Source organism: Zootoca vivipara, chromosome 2 (genome assembly GCF_963506605.1).
Source record: "Zootoca vivipara chromosome 2, rZooViv1.1, whole genome shotgun sequence".
Lineage (NCBI taxonomy): Eukaryota > Metazoa > Chordata > Lepidosauria > Squamata > Lacertidae > Zootoca > Zootoca vivipara.
Window position 1 is genome coordinate 48,807,387 of NC_083277.1, and position 27,753 is coordinate 48,835,139.

Genomic DNA, 27,753 nt, shown 5'->3' on the forward strand with positions numbered 1-27,753 from the left:
CAACTGTGACACCCAGAGTGCAGTCAGCTTTCTTAGCCAGGAGGTCAACCACAGAGAATAATTTCTCCCCTAGGTCCACTTCCCAGCCATACCCCCAGCTCACCTGCAATTGGCCTCACAAGTAAGTAGCTAGCCACCAGTGCAGCGAGAGGAACCAGGAGCATCACCTCCCACTGTGCCAAAGACTGAGGAAGGGAGACCAGCCCTGCCATGGCGTCATTGTGGCCACAACCACCACACCCAGCAAAGCCGAGTAGAGCCAGGAGCGGTGGTGCCATAGTGACATCAACAAATGACACAGGACAGGTGCATTGAAAAGGCCATAACTTTGTTAATTACAGGTGTCAATTGATTTGGCGTAGTCATTGGTGTGTATCCTGAAATCAACTATCCTGACAGTAGATGTCTTTTCAGGGTTAGCCAAGGTTAAAGGTCACCCTGCATCGTGCAGTGCCTCTGGGTGACCACCAGGACCACTCAAGGGGGACGTCATGGCCCATTATGGTCAAAAAGCACTGCCCAGGCTCCCTTAAGGTGATACTCCATGGCCGCAGGGGGAGAAGGGAGGAATCTCTGAAAACTCTGCATAAACAAATTCTCCAAACAGGAGTTCAGTTTGGGGAGGAAGCCTCCGCTCAGTTTTAAAGAATCCCCCCCTTCTAATCAGCCCAACACACCTCAGTTCCCCTCCCAATTCAGCAGGCTTCCTGAATCCTCACGGTGGGGTTTTGGAGGCTGCTATGAAGAGGGTGGGATGAGGAAGTCAGTTCACACCAGCCCTGTAGATTTTACCATAGGTTTGGAAAGAGGAAAAACTATTGTATATAATATTTTGAAGCTCCAGAGAAAGGGGGTGGTAAAAATAAGTCATTCAAAACTTCTTTTTTTAAAAAATGATCACAACAAAGCTGCCAATTACAAAGCTGGAACTACAATGGATCTATTGAATGTAATGAAGTGACTTGAAGAGATGAAGTGATATCTTTGAAACATGCCATCATTGCCAGCTGCTTTATATATCATGGTTGTAAAATATTACAAACAAGGAAATCTAGCAGATCTAACAAATTTATCAAGCATGTTATTGGAACGTACATTTGATGGTGTTGATTGCAAAGATCAGAAAGCAATGCTCACAAACACATTCCTCAGTGAGTATAAGAATCTACAAGGGGTCAATAAAATACAGGAAGGATTGCTATGTGATGAAGCGATGTTCATTTGGTATGATTGCCATATTTTGAAGAGCAAAAAAGTGGACACTTGCCAACTTCCATTTTTGTTTCCTTACACTCAGCTAATATTTCAGAAGAGGGTATGATGAACATGATTTTGCTAAAACCGGGAGGTGAGATTCAACAACATTGTTGCAGTTGTGGAACAAGTTCTACTTGCACAATGGGACTTTCCCCCTAAATCTGCTCTGCAGAGTTGGGCAAACCCTCAGAACAGGCCGGAGGGGTGTAGGAAAAGGAGAATGTGGCAAAGTCCCCTTGCATGAGTACCCAGTTCCTCATGTGCATTCCCCACTTAGCGCTATGTTGAATTCCTCCCTATGAAGATGAAGAAGTGTGCATGCAAACGAAAGCTCATACCAATGACAAAGTTAGTTGGTCTCTAAGGTGCTACTGAAAGGAATTTATTATTATTATTATTATTTTGTTCCTCCCTATGAGTTTAAGTATAACATGCATTACATTAAACTGAATACCATGATTTCTGGTGACTGATAACAATTTCTTACAGTTAAATGTGTGATTCAGAAATTTGCTGAAACCATTAAAATTTTGAGTTTCAATAGAAGAGAACAACCTCTATATTTTAAATGTATAATTAATTACTTTATAGATGGATTATATTAATATAATCTGCACACTTCCTCTGCAGTATTCATCTATAGGTCACACACAATAAATGTTTGAAAAAAAGTTCCCTGCATATTAGTGGCTATACACATGTTTTAGCCCAACTTCAGCATTTCCCTCCCCCCCTCCCCCAGAGCAACTGATTGGTTCAAAATTGGGAAAGGAGTATGACAAGGCTGTATATTGTCTCCCTGCTTATTTAACTTATATGCAGAATTTATCATGCAAAAGGCTGGACTAGATGAATCCCAAACTGGAATTAAGATTGCCAGAAGAAATATCAACAACCTCAGATATGCTGATGACACAACCTTGATGGCAGAAAGTGAGAAGGAATTAAAGAACCTTTTAATTAAGGTGAAAGAGGAGAGCGCAAAATATGGTCTGAAGCTCAACATCAAAAAAACCAAGATCATGGCCACTGGTCCCATCACCTCCTGGCAAATAGAAGGGGAAGAAATGGAGGCAGTGAGAGATTTTACTTTCTTGGGTTCCATGATCACTGCAGATGGTGACAACAGTCACGAAATTAAAAGACGCCTGCTTCTTTGGAGAAAAGCAATGACAAACCTAGACAGCATCTTAAAAAGGAGAGACATCATCTTGCTGACAAAGGTCCGTATAGTTAAAGCTATGGTTTTCCCAGTACAGTCATACCTCTGAATACAAATGCTGCGGGTTGTGTACAACACGGGTTACGAACGCTCAGAACCTGGAAGTAATGGAACGGGTTACTTCTGGGTTCAGCGGTTCGCGCATGCACAGAAGCATCGAATGACGTCATGCGGATGCACAGAAGCTCCAAATCGCGACCTGCACGTGCACAGAAGCACAGACGCGGGTTGCATACTGCTCATGTTGCGAACGAGGCTCCGGAACGGAGCCTGTTTGCAACCAGAGGTACCACTGTAGTGATGTATGGAAATGAGAGCTGGACCATAAAGAAGGCTGATCACCGAAGAATTGATGCTTTTGAATTATGGTGCTGGAGGAGACTCTTGAGAGTCCCATGGACTGCAAGAAGATCAAACCTATCCATTCTTAAGGAAATCAGCCCTGAGTGCTCACTGGAAGGACAGATCTTGAAGCTGAGGCTCCAATACTTTGGCCACCTCATGAGAAGAGAAGACTCCCTGGAAAAGACCCTGAAGCTGGGAAAGATTGAGGGCACTAGGAGAAGGGGACGACAGAGGACGAGATGGTTGGACAGTGTTCTCGAAGCCACCAACATGAGTTTGACCAAACTGTGGGAGGTTGTGGAAGACAGGAGTGCTCTGGTCCATGGGGTCACGAAGAGTTGAACACGACTAAATGACTAAACAACAACAACAACAACAACATTTCCCTCCCCCTACCCCAGAGCACTTATAATGAAATTCAGATTTACTACTATATAAAACAGACTCTTCCAGATAGAGAAAGCTGTTTACTATGCTTATTTCCATCAAGGAATGAATAATCATTTTCTAGTTGAAGACTGACATAAATTATGCATTATTGCTGATGAGTCTTGGCATTATTTACATTTTAAATAGCAATTTTCCTGAAGTTGAAAACAAAAATCTTTTTTGAAAATTCTTTTATACCTCTGAGCCTTTCTCTAAGTTTGCGAGGATGATAGTAGACATGCTTCCTCTGCTTAAGAAGAGTTTTGTCGCTGAGATGTTACATAAATTATGGGCTGCTGGTTGTTGTTGCTGTTTTAAAGGTCCCAGAGTAGACTACAATTTAAAATACTGTTTAAATGGATTTAAAACTTACAATTGAAAAAATCACAAAAATAGAGTCGGTCTTAAAAACGAACATCTCAGTGGTCAAAGGTCAGGGTAAAGAGGTGCATCTTCAGCATTCACTGAAAACTGTAAAAGCAAACATACTGATAAAACTTAAATTGTGCCCTCTGTGGAGTCTTAAGTGCGGAAAGTGCTCCAGCATGATAAAATATAAGTATGTTTAACCTTTCACCACAGTAATCTAAGCTTTTCATTACTATGTTTACATATAATCTTATTACACCTTCACTTTGCCTCTCCCTTAAATGCTGTAATTCAACAGGAAAATAAAGCAACACAAAATATGAACTCTACATTGTGTGTATAAACAGCAGCAAATGTGCAGTATTTGGATACAGGACTCATTTTGTTTCTGAGGTTTTACTACCATGGGGTTTTCAACAACACAGCTTCTGTAAGCAGAGGCTTCATTAGGGGAGAAAACAGAACTTAAATGGTTAGGCATAAAATGGCTGAATTAAGCCCTTTCTTTCCCCCTCTTTTAATGGAAGTGATTCTCAAAAGATTAAAAGTAGGTTAGGGGAATAATAAAACAGCTATGTTTCTAGTGTCTACCTGACAACAGCTTTTGTAGCAGTGAATAATTACATGAAAATCACTTCCTTTCCACCTCTCTTTGGGATTTCTGTGGGTTGCTAAGCAGTCCCTCTCCTACCTTCTGCTAATGTTACTTACAGACACCAATGAATACAGCATATTCATTATGAGAAAAAGGAACTGAGGGATAGAAGGGCCTAAATACTTGAAGTTTTGTTGTTGTTGTTTATTCACTGCTGCCTCCAGCACCAAGCACTATAACTCAAAATACTTTACACATATTTAAATGCTAATTTGTCCAGGCATGATTAGTAGGAACCTATCTATCGTTAAATGAAGCAAAAAAATTAAAAAAATCTTTATTGGAAGAAAAGTCACACTTGTGTCATGTTTTTGTGGTGCCAACCAATGTAGGAAGTCATTTGCCAGAGTGACTGCGTCTAGCGAAAAAAGGGGAGAACTTCATGTAGCCCTTCTGCAATCCTATGTTCTAGCCACTTAGCTTGAAGATGCGTCAACATTTTTTCTTTAAAACGTCTAGCATAAACCATGAATACCTGACTAGGGATTGAAAGACCTGTCAATTTCAGTTCGCTTCATTTTTCTAATCTTAAATTCAGGTCTCAACATTTCACTGCAATTTGTGGTTTTGGGTTTGTTTGTTTGTTTTTAAAATCCGAATGAAAATCCACCAGGATTTTAGTGCAAACTTCTCCTAATAAGCACATTCTTATTTGCAGTTTTTGCAAGCAATTTCCCCTAATGTAATGCTATGTCTTTTCCACCAATATATTCATTTTCAGCAACACTTTCTCCTAATGTAAGCATTTTTTAAAACAATAGTTGGCGAATTTATCTGAATTTTACTATCCCTAATTTTACTATCCCAAATTTTAAAGCATGGGGGATTGCATATCCTTCTGGAAAGTGTGAATTTGATAGATCCAGCTTTAAATGAGACTTGAATCAAATTTCTCCCACATCTCTACCCGCCCCCCCCTGATAGCTATATGCACACAGGAAAACAAGAAAGTAGGCTGTTCATTGGCCAGACTATTAAAAAAAACCATTCTAAACCAAAACCTTCCCAGTGGCAAGACAGAGATTTATGACATTCTTATTTTGGATGTTTGAGCTTGGCACAATCTAGGCTGTCATACTACACAAAAACGTACTGATCTGAGGAACCTGGGATTATTCAAGCCTTATACTGAGTCAGGCAACAGTCCATCTAGCCCAATGTCTTGGAGTATTTGTAAAGAGATACATCAAGTGTTTTAATCTCGCCATTGAAACTGTAAAAGTTTGACAAGAGGTGCTACAACCAACAAAATTCACAACTACTTATTTGAGGTAGGAGAGACAGATTGCCTTTTAAACAATTTGTGCAAGTTTCCTCTGACTAAAAGCACTTAAAAGGGCTGGCAAGCAGGGCCAGTGAGAACTGTAGCCAAGAGCTGGACAGAGAGGCTTGGAAAGCCCTGCTTTAGAGGAACAGGCTGCCGCAGAAGCTGGTGAACTCTCCTTTCACTTTTAAAAGCTGAGGCTGGATTGACACATATTGGGGTTTCTGTAGCAGTGGATTTCTTGCACCAGCAGTTCATTGGGCTAGATCAGGCACCCCCAAACTTCGGCCCTCCAGATGTTTTGGACTACAATTCCCATCTTCCCCGACCACTGGTCCTGTTAGCTAGGGATCATGGGAACTGTAGGCCAAAACATCTGGAGGGCCGCAGTTTGGGAATGCCTGGGCTAGATCAGGGTTTCCCAAACTTGGGTCTCCAGCTGTATTTGGACTCCATCTCCCATCATCTCTAGCTAACAGGACCAGCGTTTAGGGATGATGGGAATTGTAGTCCCAAAACAGCTGGAGACCCAAGTTTGGGAAACCCTGGTCTGGGTGAACTTTGAGGTCTCATCCAACTCTATGATTCTGTTCTTATACCTTGCCTCAAGGACTCCACATTCAAAACCCAACAGCACTCCCAACTGGGGATGCATGCAAAGAAGAGTACATCACACAGGTTCACAAGGAAAGAGGGAGCTCCATGCTGCAAAATATAACTGCTTTCATTACTTTTCATTTCTTTCCTCATCCCCTTACTACATTCCTTGCCATGTTCTTCATGAGCAGAAGCTGAAAGCACACATGTTAAGCCATGGGTAGGCAAACTAAGGCCCGGGGGCCGGATTCGGCCCAATTGCCTTCTAAATCCAGCCCGCGGATGGTCTGGGAATCAGTGTGTTTTTACATGAGTAGAATGTGTCCTTTTATTTAAAATGCATCTCTGGGTTATTTGTGGGGCATAGGAATTTGTTCATTTCCCCAAAAAAATATAGTCCGGCCCCCCACAAGGTGAGAGGGACACTGGACCGGCCCCTTGCTGAAAAAGTTTGCTGACCCCTGGAAGCAATCATCCCTGCATGCATACAAGCTTTCCATTGGTGAATCTGAGGCATTCCATTTCTGTCACTACCACTACAGTACTGGCCACACACTCACAAGCAATTTCGCTTTGCAGAATCATAGACCAGATGCATGGAGCAGAACAAATCATTACTGCACACAGGGGTGTATGGGGCTGTAGTTCCTTCCCCTCAGTAGGGTGAGAGGCTGAGCCAGGAATACTGGCAGGGCTGTAGTTTCTAAACCATCCTCAGAAGTAGTACAACTTTTAATACATTGTAGTACCAGAGTGTAGCCCACTGAAGCAGGGAAATCTTCATCCAAATAGGACAGCAGATGGACCACCATCCAATTTATCCAGTGTTGCACCTGAGTAGTGCTGCATTGCTCTTAATGGCTCTAACCTTCATCTCTGAAATAAACTTAAAGGTGCCTTTCTTTTCCTGATATGAAAAGAATGTTCACCACTTCATCTTTTGAGAGAATGCCTGAGGTGAAAGGCAGGCATTCTGCTTAACTGGGAATTAGAAGAAAAAGCATACATGAAAGGTGTGGTGGTTTGTCTACAAAGCCCAAATGTTTGAAGAGTTGCTGGCACTTACTGAGATTCAGTTCTTTTCACCACTTCTTCAAATAGAAGGTTCATTTCAGCTCACCAAAACAAACCGAGCCATTCCTCTGGGAGGAGGCCGAGACTAGCTTAGCTCTACAGTCACTGATCTACTTTGACAGGCAACTAACCTTCATGTGTTTCTAGCTGCCTGATGAAATTTTAAAGAAACACTGAAAGCATAGGAAAACCTTACCCACATAGCAAAAGCCGTTTTCACCATCATTCACATAGTTTATTGTTGCAAATAAACTAATTGTACTGTAAATGGTTAATGGGACTATAACAAAATACAGATATCAACAATGAAGGTCTGAAGTGTACAACAAAACAAAAGGTCTGAAGTTGTAAAAAAGGGAATGATCTGCAAAAGGTGCTGCTAAGCAGCCACACAACAGCTTTGCCTCCTCCTTACCAACCATCTTTCCATGAGAACTTACTTGCTAAATCAATTTCATTTTTAAAAGAATATAACAAAATAGAAAACTGTTTATTCCATTTTGCAGCAATGATTAGAGGAAAACAATTTACACCAAAACCAAAGGAAGTTTCAATACAGTTGGAGAGCGAAGAAATGGGGAGAGAAGGAAGGCACATAATGGGACAGGGGCGATACCCTGGTGAGGAAGAAAGTAAATATAAACTGTCTAGCTAAAACAAGCCTGGTTCTTGCTCCATTGTTTGAAGCGGGCTCATTTTGCAGCTAACAATTGTTTCTTGTTACACTGGTTAGCAACTGACACATTTCACTCTTTCAAAGCACTCATTTCTCCCAGTTCAGCTGGGAGAAATGTCTAGCTAAAACAAGCCTGGTTCTTGCTCCATTGTTTGAAGCGGGCTCATTTTGCAGCTAACAATTGTTTCTTGTTACACTGGTTAGCAACTGACACATTTCACTCTTTCAAAGCACTCATTTCTCCCAGTTCAGCTGGGGAGGGGTAATAACTTATTTCCCCTTTTATATCATCAGGGGGACCCAGGTGGCGCTGTGGTTAAAACACTGAGCCTAGGGCTTGCTGATCAGAAGGTTGGCGGTTCGAATCCCTGCGACGGGGTGAGCTCCCGTTTCTCGGTCCCAGCTCCTGCTAGCTCCTGCCAGCTCCTGCCAACCTAGCAGTTCGAAAGCATGTCAAAATGCAAGTAGATAAATAGGAACCGCTACAGCGGGAAGGTAAACGGCGTTTCCATGTGCTGCTCTGGTTTGCCAGAAGCGGCTTTGTCATGCTGGCCACATGACCTGGAAGCTATACGCCGGCTCCCTCGGCCAATAATGCGAGATGAGCGTGCAACCCCAGAGTCGGTCACGACTGGACCTAATGATCAGGGGTCCCTTTACCTTTATCATCAGGGGAGCAAATACTACCTAAAGCTCTGTCAGAGCATTCAACTCACTGATGACACTAGCAACACTTGCAAAATGTACACATGCATGAAGAAAGCCTTTGGACCAACAGTCAGGAAAACTGCGCCGCTGAAAACCTTGTCAGGAGAGAGCATCACAGACCACAGCAAGCAGATGAAGTTATGAGCTGAGCACTATCTAGAATTGTACTTACAGGAAAGCATGGTCTCTGACATCATAGCAACTGACAGTATCCAGACTCTCCCTTGATGAGCTGAAGTATGCCATCTACTCTCAGGCATGAGGTAAAGCCCCAGGGCAGGGCAGAATCGCTGAAAGCCAGCTTCGATTCTTCCCTCATGACATAGCTTCACGGCCTCCTCTTGCAATGTTGGGAACAAAGATTCATGCCACAAGACATGCATGACTCCAGCACTGTGACCCTCTACAATAACAAATATGACCACCATGACTTTAACAACTACCATGGGATCTCCCTGTGGGGAAAGCCTTCGGCCATGTAGTTCTCAACAGATTGCAGTCACTCATTGACACAATGAGGCTTTAGAGCTCAGAGGTCAACAGTTGACATGATTTTCTTGCTGTGCCAACTGCAGGAGAAATGCCAAGAGCAGAGATGCCCCTTAGACAGCACTTTCATGGACAAGGCCTTTGATCTCATTAGCCAAAAAGGACGAAACCAGATAGGATGGCCACCTGAGCTTCACAATATGATTGTGTTCTTCCATGAAAACATGCACAGCACCGTCTAATATGACAGCTGATCCTCTGATGCCTTCCCTATAAAGAGCCGTGTGAAACAGGGCTGTGTTATCACCCCAAGTGTCTTTGGCATATTCTTCTCCCTGTTGTTCTCCTATGCCTTCAGCTCAACTGAAGATGGTGTGTACATCCATTCAAGGAGTGACGGGGGTCTGTTCAACCTAGGGCATCTCAACACCAAGACAAAAGTGTGGTGTGTCCTTATCTGAGAGATGTTGTTTGCAAAATCGCACAGCCTTGACAATGCACTCCAAGGAAGCTCTTCAGAGACTCATCAACTGTTTTGCCCAAGGCTGCACTGAGTTCAGCCTGATGAGGACCAATATCTTGGGTCAGGACATCGCCAGCACTCCATGCACTCAGCGGTACAAAGATGTCTGCAAATGTGACATGGAAGGTGGGAACATCAACCTTGCCCTTGTAAATGACTGCAGTGCCTGAAGACAGACAGTCAGGTCGTGCATGTGACCAGTCAGTGACCAGAGGAGGAATGACCACTTGGTGGAGCGCAGAGAGAAGAAACACCATGGTGCATCTGGAGCAGCACAAATGGATGCTTTCATCTGCCCCAGCCGCAACAAAACATGTCTCTCCTGTTTCAGTCTCTACAACCACAGCAGCTGCTGCAACCTTCCAACAGTTTGACTTCACCTCAAAAGATGCACTCCTCCATGGTCTCCCAAGACAGATGGATGCCACTGGAGCGATTAGGAATACCCATTACATATTCATGTTTGAATGACACTAACTTACCGGTAGTAGCTGTATATTCTAATTCTAATTATATTCTAATTACTTTAGCTCTTATAACCGCACTATGCATTTTAGTAGCTATATTACCTCTGTTTCATTCCTCTCCATTGTTAATTCCACAAGCCTCTCCAATGTTAATTCCTTGCTGCCCACGCTGGTGCACAAAGTATTTTGCCTCCTACCCACAGACATTTTACAAATCATAAAGAACCAGTACAATACAATAACTTAATAAAATCAAAGGAGGGAGAGCAAAGGTATCCATAGTCTGGATGCTAGCATACTTAGGATGGCAGCAACTAGTTGTCTCTTCCAAGGCTTTCCTTTGAAATATTCATCCTGTTTGTTTGTCCATACACACATATGAGGAAGTGAGAGAGGGAGGGCCTGGACCTGCTCTAGAGGGGAGGGTGTTGAATCAGTTGTATTCCCATTTATTCCCCATGCTGTTTTCAGTGTTTCTGCACACCAGGAAACTAGCAGGGAATCATGCTTGCCCTCTATTTAGCTCGCTTCGCTTTACATACCTTTTAACAACTCAAACAAAAGCATCTCTGCTAACAGTTCAAGCAGATCACATTAGCAACTGGGCCACTCCTATCCACCCCATCTCTTTGTGGGATGCTACCCCAATGCTAGAACAACTACAGAGTTTTCAACTTGTAGAAGGAAAGAGGGCTCATTGCCACTTATCCTGGAACTTTCCCCAAACTTCACCAGCTTGCCTTCCAGTGGTATGACAGTGGCAGAATCCCAAGACTATCTTCATGTTCTGTCAATCAGCATTGGGATTTTGACCACAAGGAACATCTTTCATCTCAGCATGTCTAGAGCTGCCAATTCCTATGGTCCAACAGTAAAAATTCTCTTGCTATTCAACCAAAAGCAGCAATGTCAACTTTGGAAAGGCTGAAGTAAACAGAAAACTGGCAATGCAAAATTCCATAAGTCTAATGCCTATGATTATACATGGGTCAAGTCTGCCTGTGTCTCTTGGCCATAATGCTAATGGATTACAATGGGCCATTCCGATCTACAGGTATCCATTAGACTGATGGAACCAGATGTAGGTACCTAATCATACGGGGTTAAGGGCTCATAGTTTCTAATGACTTGCACACTTTCAAGGGCCTCAGTTAGTACTGCTTAATTCATTATAGGGGCAGCAGAATTTCAACGAAAAATGTTTCCTCTCTTCTGCGGATATGCAAGAGATAACAGAAAGAAGCCTCATTGGCAAAAGTCATAGACCACAATCTTTTAGATACTTGGCATTTCAGTCCTCTAGCTGCAGATTAATCATGTGATAACATTTTATGAGTAAACCACACATTTCTGCGAGCCATGAGTCTTTCCTCTTAGTAATTACTTCTTTTCATTCCTATCTACCTTCTACCTTCAAGCATTGACTAAAAAGCTGCAGTCATATTGTATAGTAGGTTCCTGTATTCCCTCTAATCCTTTCCCTTTTCTTTGACTCATTATTGCCAATGCGCTTTCTTCAGCTTTGGCATTGTTCACTGTTCTTGTTACTTTCATTCTCATTGTGATAAGAGCCACATGCTCTTTTGTTAATACCACTTTAGCGTCTTTCTAAACTAAAATTATTTCTAATTATTTGAATGAGCTGCTGAAGGGATAAACGTCCGTTGGCTGCTTTTCCCCAACAAACTAAGACTTCACATCTGAGGAAACAACACATTATTTCACCTGTCAAAAGATGTTACCATTTATCTCACTTCTATCCAGACACAACCATTCCAGCAACTATTTATTGCGTGTGGAGGTCCCCAAACCACCCCTAAATAAATCACAACGTACACAGAATTAAGTTTAATGGTTTTTGGCATGAATTTGGCCACAACTTTATTAAAATCCAAAACAATGTGTGAGTGGTTGCGTAGGCATTGGTTCCCAACTGTCACCTAAGGACAGAACTGATAATAAGATAAACTTGCCTTGTCAACACGGGGAAATCCCCACAGGGAGAGACGGGGACCGGGTGTACAGAACTCTCCCCTCTCCCTTCAGGCTCCCAGAGGCTTCAATATGCCGTCCTGGCCCCTACCTCGGGGTTACGGACACAGCATAGAGCCACTGTATACCTGACCAGGATTTCCCCACCACAATAAGATAAACTTGCCTTGTCAACACGGGGAAATCCCCACAGGGAGAGACGGGGACCGGGTGTACAGAACTCTCCCCTCTCCCTTCAGGCTCCCAGAGGCTTCAATATGCCGTCCTGGCCCCTACCTAGGGGTTACGGACACAGCATAGAGCCACTGTATACCTGACCAGGATTTCCCCACCACTCAGGCATAAACTTGGGGCCAACTAATCTTTGAGACCCTTAATACAAACATCATAACCAATGCCTAACCGCCAACCTTACAAGTTGTGACTATTTGCTATGCAGTAGGCGAAAACCCAAATGGCACCAGCCAATCAGCCAGATGGGAAAAATTCCTACCGGCCCCTGAATACAGGCGACCAAGAAAAGTCATAGCAATGTCAACACAGAGGCCTAAAAAACAGGGAGGGAGGGTGGGGATCAGAAACGCAGCCAAAGAGAAGGGTCCAGAAAAAACCAACGTTAAGCTTAAATACACCCCAAGGTTTGATTCACAAAATGATACATACCAATTTGCCCAACAACAGCCCTTAACCAATCAAACGGTGGCCACTCATGCCCCCACCTTTGCCATAGGCGTGGTTTTCAGCCCCCACCGCAAATCGTGCTCTCTGTAATGGAGAACCCGTCATACACTAACACTTCCTGTTCCTAAATCCCAAAATATGAGGTGATTAATTGGGGGGACAGACCAAATCACTAATCACTTTTTAATCTTATAGACTAAAATGTGAACCTATAGTATATGGCCAAATACAGAATTTGAGTATATTTGTCAGTGACATAACAGGATCTTTTTTTTAACCCTGGACAATCATTTAACAGCAGTCATTAGCTAGTTGATGACATTTTAATAGGTCATATGCATACAAGTATACATTCCTGTTATGCAGACTTAGCTTATGTGTATTTAGTAAATCCCACTGAGTTCAATGGGGCTCAGTACGAATTAATGACACAAGAATGCAGACTTAGTGTATTGATTTTCATTTATAGAAATAATTACAAGCCCAGAAACCACAGCACTGTGGTGGGATCCAAATAAATAAAATATAGCAACTAACTAAATGAAGGCTTTTCATAATAGACAATACAGATCTAACTGGGACTCATGCATGGAAATACTGTATGGGATAAATCTAACACTATTATTATTATGCTGGTTTTATTTTTGATATTTTTATGTGATAATTCATCATAATTATCCTATTTGGTAATTTGCAGGCCTTTCTGAATTATAAAAAAGAGATGCATTACTTTGGGAGAGATTATGAGGTGATACGGACAGGAAGCTGGTGATTTTGTTCAAGATTTGAAACAGCTGTTATTGTTGTTGTTGTTGTTTGAATTTATATACCACCCTGTGCCCGGAGGTCTCAGGGCAGTTCATAAAATAAAATCAAAATATAAAACCACAAAATACATAATCAAAATAAAAACAGCCCAATAACCCCCCCCCCAAAAAAAACCCACCACAAAAAGGGCATAGGATGTAAATCAAATCAATCAAAGACCTGGTTAAAAAGGAATGTTTTTGCCTGGTGCCTAAAGGTATATAATGCAGGTGCCAGGCAAACCTCCCTGGGAGAGCATTCCACAGATGGGGAGCCACTGCAGAAAAGGCTCGTTCTCATGTTGCCACCCTCTGGACCTCTCGAGGAGGAGGCATACGAAGGAGGGTCTCAGAAGGTGATCTCAGGGTCTGGGTGGGTTCATATGGAAAGATGCGGTTCTTGAGGAATTGCAGTCCAGAGCTTAGCTGCCAAGTATCCCGTTTTTAGCGGGAAACCCCCAGATTTTAATCCATTTCCTGCTGTTCTCCTGAATGGGGAAAGATCCTGGAAATGCCCCAGATTTCCTACCTGCCAAGGAGCCTCCATTTTGGGTGCCACTCTTCCCATGTGTGGGAAGGCTTCTACGCATGCCTGGCGGCCATCTTGGTGACGGCTGCCGCCATGCGGCCGCCACCAACATGGCCGCTGGGCATGCGTAGAAGCGACTTCCGGTGCGGCTCTGCCCAATTTCCGGTGCCCACACATGGGAAAAGCGGCCCCAGAAGTTGCTTCTACGCAACCTCCGGTGCCACGCCGCTGCTGATCCCACCTTTTTCAGCGGGAGACTTGGCAAGTATGATCCTGAGCCATTTAAGGCTTTATAGGTCAAAACCAGCACTTTGAATTGGGCCTGGAAAGTAATTGGTGGCCAGCGCAGTCAGACCAGTTCTATGCTCCCTCCTCTGCACCCTTGGCCTCACTCACAAAAATTGCCCTTGCGCTCTCTCTCTCTCTCTCGCTCTCTCTCTCTCTCTCTCTCACACACACACACACACAAATTCCCCAGCCTAACCCATATACATTTAGCTATAACAACTACATTAACCATGGGTTCGGAACAGTGCCACTGTAAGCTTTAGCTACAACTGATGTGTTGTCAGACAGAAATGAAAAGGCATGAATGAGGTCATGGAGTGACATGGAGTGCATGATCCCACAGCCTGCTCTTGATATCTTAACAATCATTAACTATTTCTCAGCCTTATGTCTGCTCTGGCTTAATGAGTATATGTGGGAGATTATGCAAGGGCAATAAAACTGTAAAAGGTTCTGTTGAAGAAATAATTGTCAGAGTATTGTAAATAACATTATCTTCCCTTTTTTAATGAGTAGTGATGTGAAATTAGAGGAGAGTATTATAGGACTGATATGCCCAGCCAGCTATAGCTCCACTAATCTGGTATAGGATACCAGCACATCGTGCACTAAGGATAATGGTTGTGGTTCTAAGTGATAAAGCTGTATCAAAATATACCCTGGCAATAAACCACTGTTTCTATATTATAAAATGATACCAACATAGGGCAGCATGGAAGAAGAAGAAGAAGAAGAAGAAGAAGAAGAAGAAGAAGAAGAAGAAGAGGAGGAGGAGGAGGAGGAGTTTGGATTTGATATCCTGCTTTATCACTACCCGAAGGAGTCTCAAAGCCATAGCTGCCAAGTTTTCCCTTTTCTCGCGAGGAAGCCTATTCAGCATAAGGGAAAATCCCTGTAAAAAAGGGATAACTTGGCAGCTATGCTCAAAGCGGCTAACAATCTCCTTTTCCCTTCCTCCCCCACAACAAACACTCTGTGAGGTGAGTGGGGCTGAGAGACTTCAAAGAAGTGTGACTAGCCCAAGGTCACCCACCAGCTGCATGTGGAGGAGCGGAGACGCGAACCCGGTTCCCCAGATTACGAGTCTACAGCTCTTAACCACTACACCACACTGGACCAGCATATTTCCCCAATCATTTGCTATGCCAAGCTTGAAAAGGAGAATGTAAAGAAAGCAAAAAAGCAATATGTAGTATGTTATAATTGTGCAACCTTGGGTCAGAAGGATGTGGTTTGAGAATAAGTATGTAAGATATAGAATCATAGAATCATAGAGTTGGAGGAGACCACAAGGGCCATGCAGTCCAACCCCCTGCCAAGCAGGAAACACCATCAAAGCATTCTTGACATATGCCTGTCAAGCCTCTGCTTAAAGACCTCCAAAGAAGGAGGAATCACTTCTGCACCTGAGACTTCAGACAAGAGCTGACTGAGGGACAATCTTTTACCTACTTACCTGTGAGTAAACCTCATCCCATTTAACAAGTGTTACTTTTGAGTATACATGTATAGTTATGAGCTGTTGAAGAAGCTGTAACTGCAATGTGCCTATAAGTCAGATGAACAGCAGAGAGACTGCAGCAGATAATTATGTTTGATTATCCAGGTTTGGGGAAATTGTCAAGTATGTACAGGCTGCATTTGGAGAAAAATCAGTAGAGGAATATCTCTGAGTGACAAGACACAACATTAAATGAAATGGAAAACCCCATCAAGGGGTGCCAGTGAAAGCACAGTATTAAATGCACCATGCAGTCTTATGTTGGCAAAAGAGGCATGCACCACTCTATGAGTGCTCTTACTTTGAGTGCTACTAAAGAATTAACAAGAAATTCCAATAAAACAACTTTCCTCTGTCACACAGAAAGAGCTTTCATATTTAAGGTGTTACAAGAAATCTCTCACTCCCAGTTTCCACATGAAATGTACACTAGTAACATTTTCAGCTGACATTTAAAAACATCTGGAGAGACTGTTGCCCAGCATAGGAGTTGTCCTCCTCCTAGGAGTATGAAGTATGCAAGATGCACATCCTACATACTTCTGGGTTAGTAATGATAGGTCCTTACTGTCCTCTATCTCAGTAAGGCAAAATAACCAAGAAAAAGCGCTCAATTGAATTAGATTGCTGTTATCTAAGAGAACAGCTGTGTAAGTCACAAAGCTGAATTCAGATAAGACAGAGGTGCTATGTGGGCAGAGTTGTCAAGACCCTGAGGTGCAGAGATGGCCTGTTTTGGGTGGAGTTTTACTCCTGCTGGAAGGAACAGGTGCATACCTTGGAGGTATTCCTTGAGACACTGTTGTAGCTTGAGGCCAGGTGAACTTGATGTCTAGGAGTGCCTATTTCCAGCTTTAGCTGGTATACCAGCAATAGCCCTTTCTTAACAGTAATGATTTGACCGTTGTATTCCATGCTCTGATAACCTTCAGATTAGATTATTACAATGCCCTCTATACGGGGCTGTCTAGTGCAACTAGTGAACAATGTGGCACTCCTGTCCTGGCTGGGACAACTTGTCAGTGTTGGAACCATGGGATGGAAAGCCAGCTGGACAGGCCCCAGCTGGAGTGTCTCCCTTCTCAGCCTTGCTGCTACAGAGTTCCATCGTCGTCGTCGTCCTCCTCCTCCGTGTGTCTGAAACTCATGCTGGCATGCATGAGCACACATTACTCAGCAGGGTAAACACACAACAGATCTGGCTCGAGGTGTGGATACTAGGCTACATTTATTGTACATAAATCAGGACAAAGAAAACATGGCTTCTCTCCTTGTCATTCTTCTCGGAGAGAGAGAGAAAAAACCCAATACAGAGCAGATGTTCCGCTCATGAGACTCCAACAATCTGTGCTGGAATGTAAACAGACATGTGACATGTAACAATCCCACACATCTGCAGCAAGGGTGGAATGGAATTCCCAACAGTCAGGACAAGTGTAACACCTCCTAAAGCACTTATACGAACTGCCTATTCCCTTCCAAGCACAATTCAAGGTGCTCACCTTGGGGTTTAAAGCCCTAAATGACTTGGGACCCAAATACCTGCCTGTATGGCAATCCACAGGAGGAGAGACAATTCTTATGGTGATATCTTCTTTGGCAGTATGAGGTGAGAGGGCTCATGAGACAGTCTTCTATGCAATGCCCCACAAAACTGTGGGAGATCCTCACTACAGAGGTGTGTCAGGCACTGTCTCTTTGTAGATTCAGTATGGTAATCTGGGGCAAAGTTATTTACAGCAGGATTTAACTAAGTTATGTGCACCGAACAAGGTCCCCTGTCTCCCCCCTGGTGCCCCTCTAAATCTGGTGTGGAGGGTGGGGAAAGCCCCCAAATAGGATTCAGGAGCACACAGGGGAAAGTATAATTGCACAGGTAGACCTCATTCCCCACATTCACACCCTAATTAGCTGTATGGCAAACCTTCACCATGATCAACCTCCGCCCGGAAACCTATGTCCCCACTTTGGAAGGATATGTGGATCCAGAATTGGCTTGCACAGTCACTTATGGACTCACTGTTAAGACCGTGTTCATGGAAGACAATCTTACTTGGCTATGAGTGCAATTGCCAAAGAAGAAGCAGCTCTATATAGAATTTCACCCTTCCCAAAATACCCTTTATCTTCTTTTTTTAATAATGTAACCCATCTTGGGACCTTATGGCCAAGGGCAGGTGCCATTATTATTATTATTATTATTATTATTATTATTATTATTAGCACAGTCTCCCTTTGAAAGTGAAAGTGAAATGTCCTTTATGTCATTTCATTTTGTTGGTGTTTTAACACATCTTTGCCTCAAGGTGGCAATGGTGCTTTCAAAAGATTGGGATGTTGATTTAAATTGTGTTTTTAAAAGTTTTTTTAATGTAAATAAAGTGGCTAAGACAGCAGGAAAATGTACTCAACGGGAAAACACATATCCTCACATGTGCAGAGTGCAATGCTCACGCTTAGATTCAAGCTACTCCCTTGAAGAAAACTGTCTGCATATACAGACATTTCTGGATAGCTATAGCTTGACTACAATAATATTTGCCCTGTGTAATTTTCAGAGTGGAACTATTTCAATGTGCTCTACATGAAGCTGCCCTTGAATACTGTTTGGAAGCTGCAATTACTGCAAAATACAACGGTAAGGCTGCTGTTAGATTTATCTGACCAGACACATTTTTGTGTGGATCTACACTGATTGCTAATTCACTACCAATTTAAGATGATAAAATGACCTATAATGCCTTCAATGACTTGGCCCACCAGTATCAGGACTACCTGTTTAAACTGTCAACTTTTTTTGCAGAGGAGGGGGAAAGAGCTATAGGGCTCCAAACAGGATTGTGCTCCTGATTTAGATTGGGGTCTTGAGCCCGCATTCCATTGAAATGAGCACCCACCGTAAGTTGCCCTGAATATGTTTTATGGCAAACAGTACCTTAAGCAGCAGAGAACTGTGTAGAGTGGGATAATTTTCAGCAAGAAATTGGTACAGGCCCCAGATTCAGACTGGGGGCTCCTTTTTGATCAAAGGGGGAGGGAGGCAATATTACAAATGGCAGTGGAACACTTGGTACTGGGGGTAATAGCCTAATTGATGCACAAGAAACTGAGGTGGTGCTGCAGAAACCTGCTAAAGGGCAGGAAACTACAAGAAGGAAGCAGCTGGAGGGAATGACTTGCTGTTGTCTCTATACTAACCCACAGAGTATGGGAATTAAGTAAGATGAATTGCTCTTAATATAGAATGGGAAATATGGCCTAATAGGCATTACTGAAACCTGGTGGGATGCCATCTTCTCCTGCCATCTATTCTGCTGTATGAGGCCTCTGGAAGAGGAAGGGGCTCCAAGTCAGATGATTTCCAGGAAGGCTTGAGCACTACCATGTTAAGCACCGCCTTAAGGTCTGGCGGGAACAAGGCAGGAAAAGATACCAGAGCAGATCAACAGTATCTGTTATCCCCCAGTAACATCATGTCTCCATTTCCTCTTTCTTCCACGCTGGTTCCTAGAAAATATGTCTGGCTTCTATGTTTTACTGATTATGCATTTCACACACTCACAGAACAGAGGCACTCTCAGGCCCTGGTTCCCCCGTGTCTAGGGATGTCAGAAAATTCCAGGCTAAACAGAAAGACATATGGAAATTCCAGCTGCATGTTCACTTAGTGTTCAGGACTGGAATTTAAGAGATTGCAATCCGCATTCATTCACAGCAGGGTTTGGTTTTCTTTTAAGTCCATAAATTATACATAATTAATGTCACACTGAATTGTGAAATCAAGGCTTCAATCCTAACCCCACCCACTTGGAAGTAAGCTTCTCTGACCTCAGTGGGACTTGCTTCTGAATAGACATAGTTAGGTTTGTAGCCATAAATGGCTTTGTGATGAGCGATGCCACAAGGCTCTTGGTTGTGTTTGCCTCTCTGGAAATTCAGTAAACTTTGAAAGGGAATATACTGGGAAGGCAACTGCGGACATACCATAGCAAACTTCGCTTGATGTTTCCTCAGACTGCTACAATGAAGATCAATAGAGGTTTAGAACCCTGTGGTGAGATGGCTAATTGATGAGTGGCTAGCTGCTTCATTTACTTTGAAAGAGAACACACAGGGGAGCGAATAATGCAAGGTATTTGTTTTTGGCTGATAAAGGGGCTATCAAGGTGCGAGAAAGTCACTGATGTATACAGGTGACTCTTTGCGTTTCATATTTCTGAAGTGCTGTTTGTTGCCAACGGCAGTCTATATGCTCTGCAGTCCTAGTCATGCCTATTCAGAAGAAAATCCCACTGAATTCAGTGAGGCTTACTCACCAGTAACTGGGGTTAGAATTTCAGCCTTAATTTGCTTCCTATTGTGAATTTAAAAACAACAACAATGGAATACATAGCTCATTATTGCTCTTTTCAGATGGAAAGAATCCCTTGCTACCTGTGAATTTTATCTGTGCTCCTCCATTAGTTCCAACCTCTTTGTTAAAGTGGGGGAGAACTGTCTGGATTGAACCATTTTTACCACACCAATTATGTATTTTTAAGTAAAATTAAGTTTAAAATTTCTTTACTTCTCCAACCCTCTGCTACAGTTATTTTGCTTTATAATGAAGCTGTCCCTCCCTGATGCCTGAGCAAGGGAAATGAGATAGGATGACAGATTTTTACTGAATTGTGAAATCAAGGCTTCAATCCTAACCCCACCCACTTGGAAGTAAGCTTCTCTGACCTCAGTGGGACTTGCTTCTGAATAGACATAGTTAGGTTTGTAGCCATAAATGGCTTTGTGATGAGCGATGCCACAAGGCTCTTGGTTGTGTTTGCCTCTCTGGAAATTCAGTAAACTTTGAAAGGGAATATACTGGGAAGGCAACTGCGGACATACCATAGCAAACCAGGATGGATAGCTATGTAATGGGTGGAAATGGAATGGCAGCAGAATAAAACCAGCTTGCTTTACAGTGAACAGCGACACAATGGACACTACTAATTTCATCCTTCCCTACCTGTGTCCCCCGAATATCTGCTTCAGTGTGTTGGGGAACCTCTAGAACAGTATAAGAAATGGCCTAGGCGTATGGGTGTGTGTGTGACTCTAGCAGGAAAAGAAATAAGTGAAAACCATTCCCCACACTTCTGTAAGCCAAAGCTTCCAAAGGATCCATTTCTCTTCTGTTCATGGAAAGGGCCCTTCTTTCATTTATAGAAGGGATCCAGTGTGTTCACATCTCTGTGCCAGCAAGGAAGGAATATGCAATCATAACAAGGATTAAAGTGCAGGTAGGGTGCAGATAGGATTCTGTTACAAATTGAGAATAATTATGTAGAATTGTCTCAGGGTGTAAAAAGGAAAGAGATATGAAAGTCCAGAGATTCCAATTTTTGGACTTTTTATAAAAAGGTACATGCAAACCATATTAATTGTATTTCAGTGAAGTCTGTATAGCCTTACAATCTTTCTGGTGACTGTACAAATGGTGGAACTTGTGGCAATCTGATATCCAAGAACTGAATGTTTTCTAGTATGGCACAGAAATGCATTAGTTAATTAACTGCCTTGACTATATAGCAACCATGAAAAGTTGACTCCATGTCATTTAACACCCCCCTTGTCATGTGACAAAGACACATGGGAGCAGGGACAGCAAGGCAGGCTGTAACTGTCAAATCCCAACTGCCATAAGTGTAACTGTCAACTGCCATTCTAGGCTTGACTCTCTTCGCCCAGTTTGTGTAACCTGACAGTCATGAACATCTTGCCTCTGTGTTTCTGTAACTGAGTCTATATTTCTGGAACTATATCTTATGAAGAACAATGTTTTAATAAAGCTTTCATTATTTAAACAAAGAACTCTGCTAAAATAATTACCGCTTTCTTAACAAGTTTATGTCTCTGAAATATAATATGAGGGCAGCATAAGCTTGTTTGGGTTACTGTGAAATGTTGCTTGGACTCTAAAAAAACTTTTTACAGTTTTGCAAATCTGTTTCGCCTTTCCTCAAAAGGTTCAAGGCAGTTAACAACAAATGGCCATAGCAAGAATGACAGTAAAAGCAGAAAAGCAAAAGCACCACCTGTCCATAAAACTCTAACAAAAAAAATGGTCCACACAAGACTGTCAACCAATTAAACCATGTTTAGTTTGTACAACATATGCCTTTTAACCAATTAATTGAACAACAAATTATATTTAAATAAAAGTCCATATTACCAAAATCTCAATAGAATGATGTCTTTGAGACACTGGAATAACTTTAAGGTAACTCACAAAAGCTACCTCCTCATTCTTTGAAGAACAGCAATCTTGAATAGTTTCTTTTCCAACACAGTAAAAAAATAGCCTCAAAAATCCAAGGATGTCCTTTACTCATAGCCCAACCAATTAAAAATTGCCCTCACCAATTAAAACAGACCTCCATCAATTAATAAATGAAAGCTTGAGTTGATTAATCTAACACTGAAACCAATTAAAACTGACAGCCCTCCTGTATACCCAAAAATAAAAACAAAAATTCCCAAAGCTTCTACCCTAGTGCTTCTGAAACTGCTAAAATACATAATTTGGCAAAATAAAGTTACAGTACTATGTAATTAACCTATGCTTAAATGTAGGTGTCATGCTGACTTTAAAAGTAAACAAAAAATGTGATAAAGATATCAAATGCAAACCTCCGTTTCAAGGTCCTATATCAGAATATTAGCAACATCTTATTGAATGGGAAAGTGTGGAAGAAGAGAAATAGTGAGACATGCAAAGGGGATTTGAAAAAAGTCCTGCTTTTCAAAAGTTTTGACTGCTTGAACAAGAGAATGATTCATACAAATACTTAAAACACAGGGTCGTATCTAGCAAGAATTTGCCAAATGAAATTTGTACATTTTAACAACTTCAGAAGTACTAGAGGAAAAGTTTGGGGGAATTGCTATATTACCTTAAAATGTACCTTTGCTGAGATGTTCACTGTTTATTTTATTAATTGTTTATTTCAGAGTTGGCTATACCTCCCTTTGCCAGGAAGCCCTAGGTTGGTTTACATAAATAACAACAGAAAACAATACAACAGAAACAATTTAAAAACCATATCACATAGAAAAAAAGGGGGGGAAGCATTAATTTTTTCACCAATTCCATACAAATCCAATTATAAAAAAAATCTTACACCACCAAAAGCCTTTCGAAAGAGGAGTTGCCACTAGACTCGGGCAGCTACTTTAAGAAATGAAGACTGACAAACACCTCTATTATCTATTTGACTCCATCTAATTCCACCATAAACTTTACGTTTGATGAAGTCTAACAGTTATTAAGACATCAGCCTTGATAAAATAAATCACTTTCAATGGCCTTCATTTCCCAGCTCCTTTTTAAGTTCTTTTCTGACAAGTGGTGGAAAGTATACCAAATGCTCAGTTGTTGAATGGAATCCAGAATCTTCTAATAAGCAAGTGCTTTGTAACTAAAACCCAAAACCCAGCACCCCTTTCTTTTCAGAATGCTGCTTTTCTGCCCAAAGAGTCCTATCTCCATGATTTCAAAAGCAAGCATCCACACAGAATGTACTTTGCCAAATCCAAATTAGAAACATGTCCTCAGGTTTACACCAATTAAAGCCTCTTCCAGGGGTTTTAAACAGTATGTTAGGTATTGCTCTCTGTGCCTTTGTGCAGAATCTAACCGAACCAGAATCCTATCTGAGTGGATCCTTGTGTGCACACAATCAAGCCCCTCACCTGAATATCAACAGATAAAAAGTGCAGTTCCGTAACAATGGTTCGAATGCCTGCTACAAATTGCCTGGGACGACACAGGCTGTTTTTCATGACAGCTGAAGTTACTTTGCTAAGCCTGCCCTAGACGTTATATAGTTAGGTTGTTGTTTTCAAATCACAGCTTTGCATTTTCTCTCCATTGTTTTATACTGTTTTAAATAAGTCTGCTCTTTTATTCTGAATGCTGGAGTTGATTAAGTTTTTGTCTTGCTACAGATTCTAACCTCACCCACTGTGACTAACCATTCACTGAGACTACAAGGTGAAGAATTTGCAGTTACTTACTGGACTCTGTCTATAATCAAGGTGGGAGTGCTAACACAGTTCCCCCACCCAACCACCCATACACCTACAGACATCACAAGTCTTGGGTTTGTTTGGTTTTTGCCCAAATCTAGATAAAAGAGAGTGAAAGAGCTACCCAGGACTTATTAACAATTAAAGCAGGCATAGGCAAACTCCGGCCCTCTAGATGATTGGGACTACAACTCCCATCATCCCTGACCACTGGTCCTGCTAGCTAGGGATGATGGGAATTGTAGTCCCAAACATCTGGTGGGCCAGAGTTTGCCTATGCCTGAAGTAAAGTGTCTCTAAGCCTGTTCTGCATTGAAATAAAGGTGGTGTGGATGCTTCCATTTGTCACATACTAATTTTAGTATGGTGTGTGTGTGTGTGTGTGATTCTTTTCCTAAATAGGGAAACTATTGACATTTAGAGTGGTTTAACAAATGTGGTTGCTTGACTATCAGATGCATATTGGATCGTGCCCACAACATCCCTGCTCTCAAGCAGCACATCTCTATTTCAGGAGCAGGGAACTTGTGGCCTTCCATCCAGCTGTTGGACTCCCATCATCCCTGAACATTGGCTACGCTGACTGGGGCTGATGGGAGATAAAGCTGCAGCTATTGATGGGCCCATGGAGTAGCCACCCAAGATTTAAACCAATTTGCTTTAAAGTAAAGAAATATAATATGGCAACAGTTGTTCCAGAAATAAAATAAGTGAGTCTTGCTTCTAAGAAAAATATACAGGATTTCTCTGTAAATTTCATTAATATGCCAAGCAGTACAATCTGATATGCTAATTAAGTTATGAATTCTGCATTTTATGGCGTTGAAGCAGTAAAACAAGTGTTGGTTTGATAACAGAGTATGTACAGTGGTACCTCGAGTTACAAACGTCTCAGGTTATAAACACTTCAGGTTATAAACTCCGCTAACCTGGAAGAGCTACCTCAAGTTGAGAACTTTGCCCCAGGATGAAAACGGAAATCGTGTGCTGGCGGTGCAGTGGCAGCATTAGTGAAATCACACCTCTAGTTAAGAACAGTTTCAGGTTAAGAACGGACCTCCGGAAAGAATTAAGTTCCTAACTAGAGATACCACCGTATTGCATATATTCCAAACATCTCTCCCAATTCCAACCCCCCTCCCGAAAAAATTAAAGGAAATGGTATTCTTTTCATGCTTTCAAAATTCTTCAAATTTTTACATCTCTAGGTACAATTAAGTTAAACACAGCACAAATGTTTCCAAACTAGCTTTGCTTACTTAACATCTATTTGAAACTATAGGGATTGAACCCCTTGTTTCAACCTAAAATAAAAACACAGAAGACAAAAGTTTGGGTACCTGATGGAAAACAACAATGCACTGAATGTTTACATCTTATTTGGTCCTACCTGTGGGTCAGAAAGTCGCGATAGGTCAGGGTACAAGTAGAATTTTATCCCTTCAGATGCCCCAGGTAGTGTTACTCCTCGAACCAGCAGTACCAAGAGCATGACATAAGGGAATGTAGCTGTTACATATACAACCTATGAAGAACAAGTGGGAGAAAACACATTATTTTAGCAATAAAAAGTACTCAGCTGCAGTTCATAAATGGAGAACAATATTATGTATGCTTACTAATCCAGATGCCTATCAGGAGATCAACAACAGGCAGGGTATATTGCCTATATGCTCTGCTTGTGGACTTCCAATAGGCTGCTGGTTGGCCCTGTGGAAACATGTTGGACTAGATAGGCCTTTAGTCCGATCTAGCAGGGTTCTTCTTATGTAATTTTCTTATGTTCATGCTGATTCAGTATATAACAGAATCATAGAATTGTAGAGTTGGAAGGGACCCTGAAGTTCATCTAGTCCAACCCATCTAGTGCAGGAATTCTGCTCACAGTCATCCCTGGTTGAACCACCAACCTTCTGGTTAACAGCCAGATGCACTGACCCACTGCGCTCTCTGGGCAATGGAAGGCTTGTAGCTAGACTTTAGTTGCCAGGGAGCTGGATATGGAGATCTTGGTTCAAATCAATGTAGGTGTCTTATACTGTCAGACTATTGATATATCCAGCTCAATATTGAGCTGACTGGCAGCAGCTCTCCAGGGTTTCAGACAAAATTCATTCACACCCTGACCTGGAGATGCTGGGTATTACATTGAGACCTATATAAAAAAAACATGAACCACCACTATCCCAAAATTGGCCTAGGCAGGCCTTTGTCAACCTGGTAACCTCCAGATGTTTGGAGTAAAAGTTCCACCAGTCCTGGCTGACTCAATCTGATGGGAGGTGTAGACCAAAACATCTGGAAGATATTGTGTTGACAAAGGCTGAGCTAAGTGGAGGAAGTTCCAAAGCCTTGGTGTAGCAACCGAGAAGGCTTGGAAAGTTGGACATCAGGTCCACAGATAGATTCAGGGGTATTATCAGACTCTGAACCAAAAGTTTCAAGGGAAATAGTACCCTCCCAAGAGAGGCTAAACTCCAATTTTCAGATCAATCCTACTCATCAACATCAATTTTGTCTTCCCTGGAAAGACAGGCATTTGCTTTCATCTGGTCCACTGCAGGTCCGTGAACCCCAGAGGGTTTGCATAACCCACCCAGGGGTCTGTGGCACCATTCACATAACAAAAACTACCACAGAGATTCCAAAATTTTCAAAAGTAGGGGGTCCATGGCTTGGCTTTTTAAAAATAGGGGGTCCGCAGTACTGAGCTAGTTGGGAACCACCAATCTAGTCCATTACTAAGTTCAAACATCAGCTTAGCTCCTCAAAAGCCACCCTAAAATACGATGGAAAGGAGAACCAGAGCTGAATGTTATCAACATATTGGTGCTACAACACTCCAAATCCCTGGATGGTTTCCCCCCATAGCTTTGGTAGATGTTAAACATCTTGTGGGGACAGGATGGACCCTGAGGAACACCACAGACCCAAGCATGCATCTGAATAACCATTGCTGTAAATCAAAATCAAAAGTGTGGAGAATGCTGTTGCACCCAGGCTTCATTTAGGCAGTTAGTTGTCTGCAAGAACAGGATGCTTGACTAGATGGGCCTTCGGCTTGTTCAGCAGGGGTATTCTAATTTACCTAAGAGACCCTCACAACCACTGCTAGAAACTGCCCCTCCAAGAAGGACTGGAGCCAGATTGAAGCAGTGCATCCCAGTCTAATCTATGGTCCAGAAGAATATTGTAGTCAATGGTATCAAAAGATACTGGAAGAGCCAGTTGAATCTACAGGGACACATTTCTCCCTGTCCAGTTTTTGAAATATAAATTTCACTACAGCAACCAAGACCATGACATAATCAGGCCCAGATTAAGATGGAACCAACTAATCCTTATTTGGAAAACTCAAGATGAGGCACCATTTCCGTAGGGCTAAAATATCATGCACATATATGTATCAATCATACTTCAATAAGGTATAAGTAGAAAGAGTAGATCAGGTATGTCAAACATGCGGCCCTCCAGATGTTTTGGACTACAATTCCCATCTTCCCCAACCACTGGTCCTGCTAGCTAGGGATCATGGGAGTTGTAGGCCAAAACATCTGGAGGGCCGCATGTTTGACATGCCTGGAGTAGATGGACATGGGTGGCGCTGTGGGTTAAACCACAGAGCCTAGGGCAGGCATCCCCAAACTCGGCCCTCCAGCTGTTTGGGGACTACAATTCCCATCATCCCTGACCACTAGTCCTGTTAGCTAGGGAAGAAGGGAGTTGTAGTCTCAAAACATCTGGAAGGCCGAGTTTGGGGATGCCTGGCCTAGGGCTTGCTGATCAGAAGGTTGGCGGTTCAAATCCCCGCAATGGG

At 42.3% G+C, this 27,753-nt stretch overlaps 1 protein-coding gene across 1 annotated transcript in view; it reads right to left on the minus strand.

The window, feature by feature from the left end:
* SLC6A11 (solute carrier family 6 member 11) overlaps positions 1 to 27,753 on the minus strand; it is a 91,314-nt gene that overhangs the window by 19,635 nt on the left and 43,926 nt on the right. Inside the window, exon 7 of the mRNA XM_035106212.2 lies at positions 25,327 to 25,461. Within this exon, the coding sequence (XP_034962103.1) occupies positions 25,327 to 25,461 (135 nt within the window). The remainder of the gene's footprint in view (positions 1 to 25,326; positions 25,462 to 27,753) is intronic.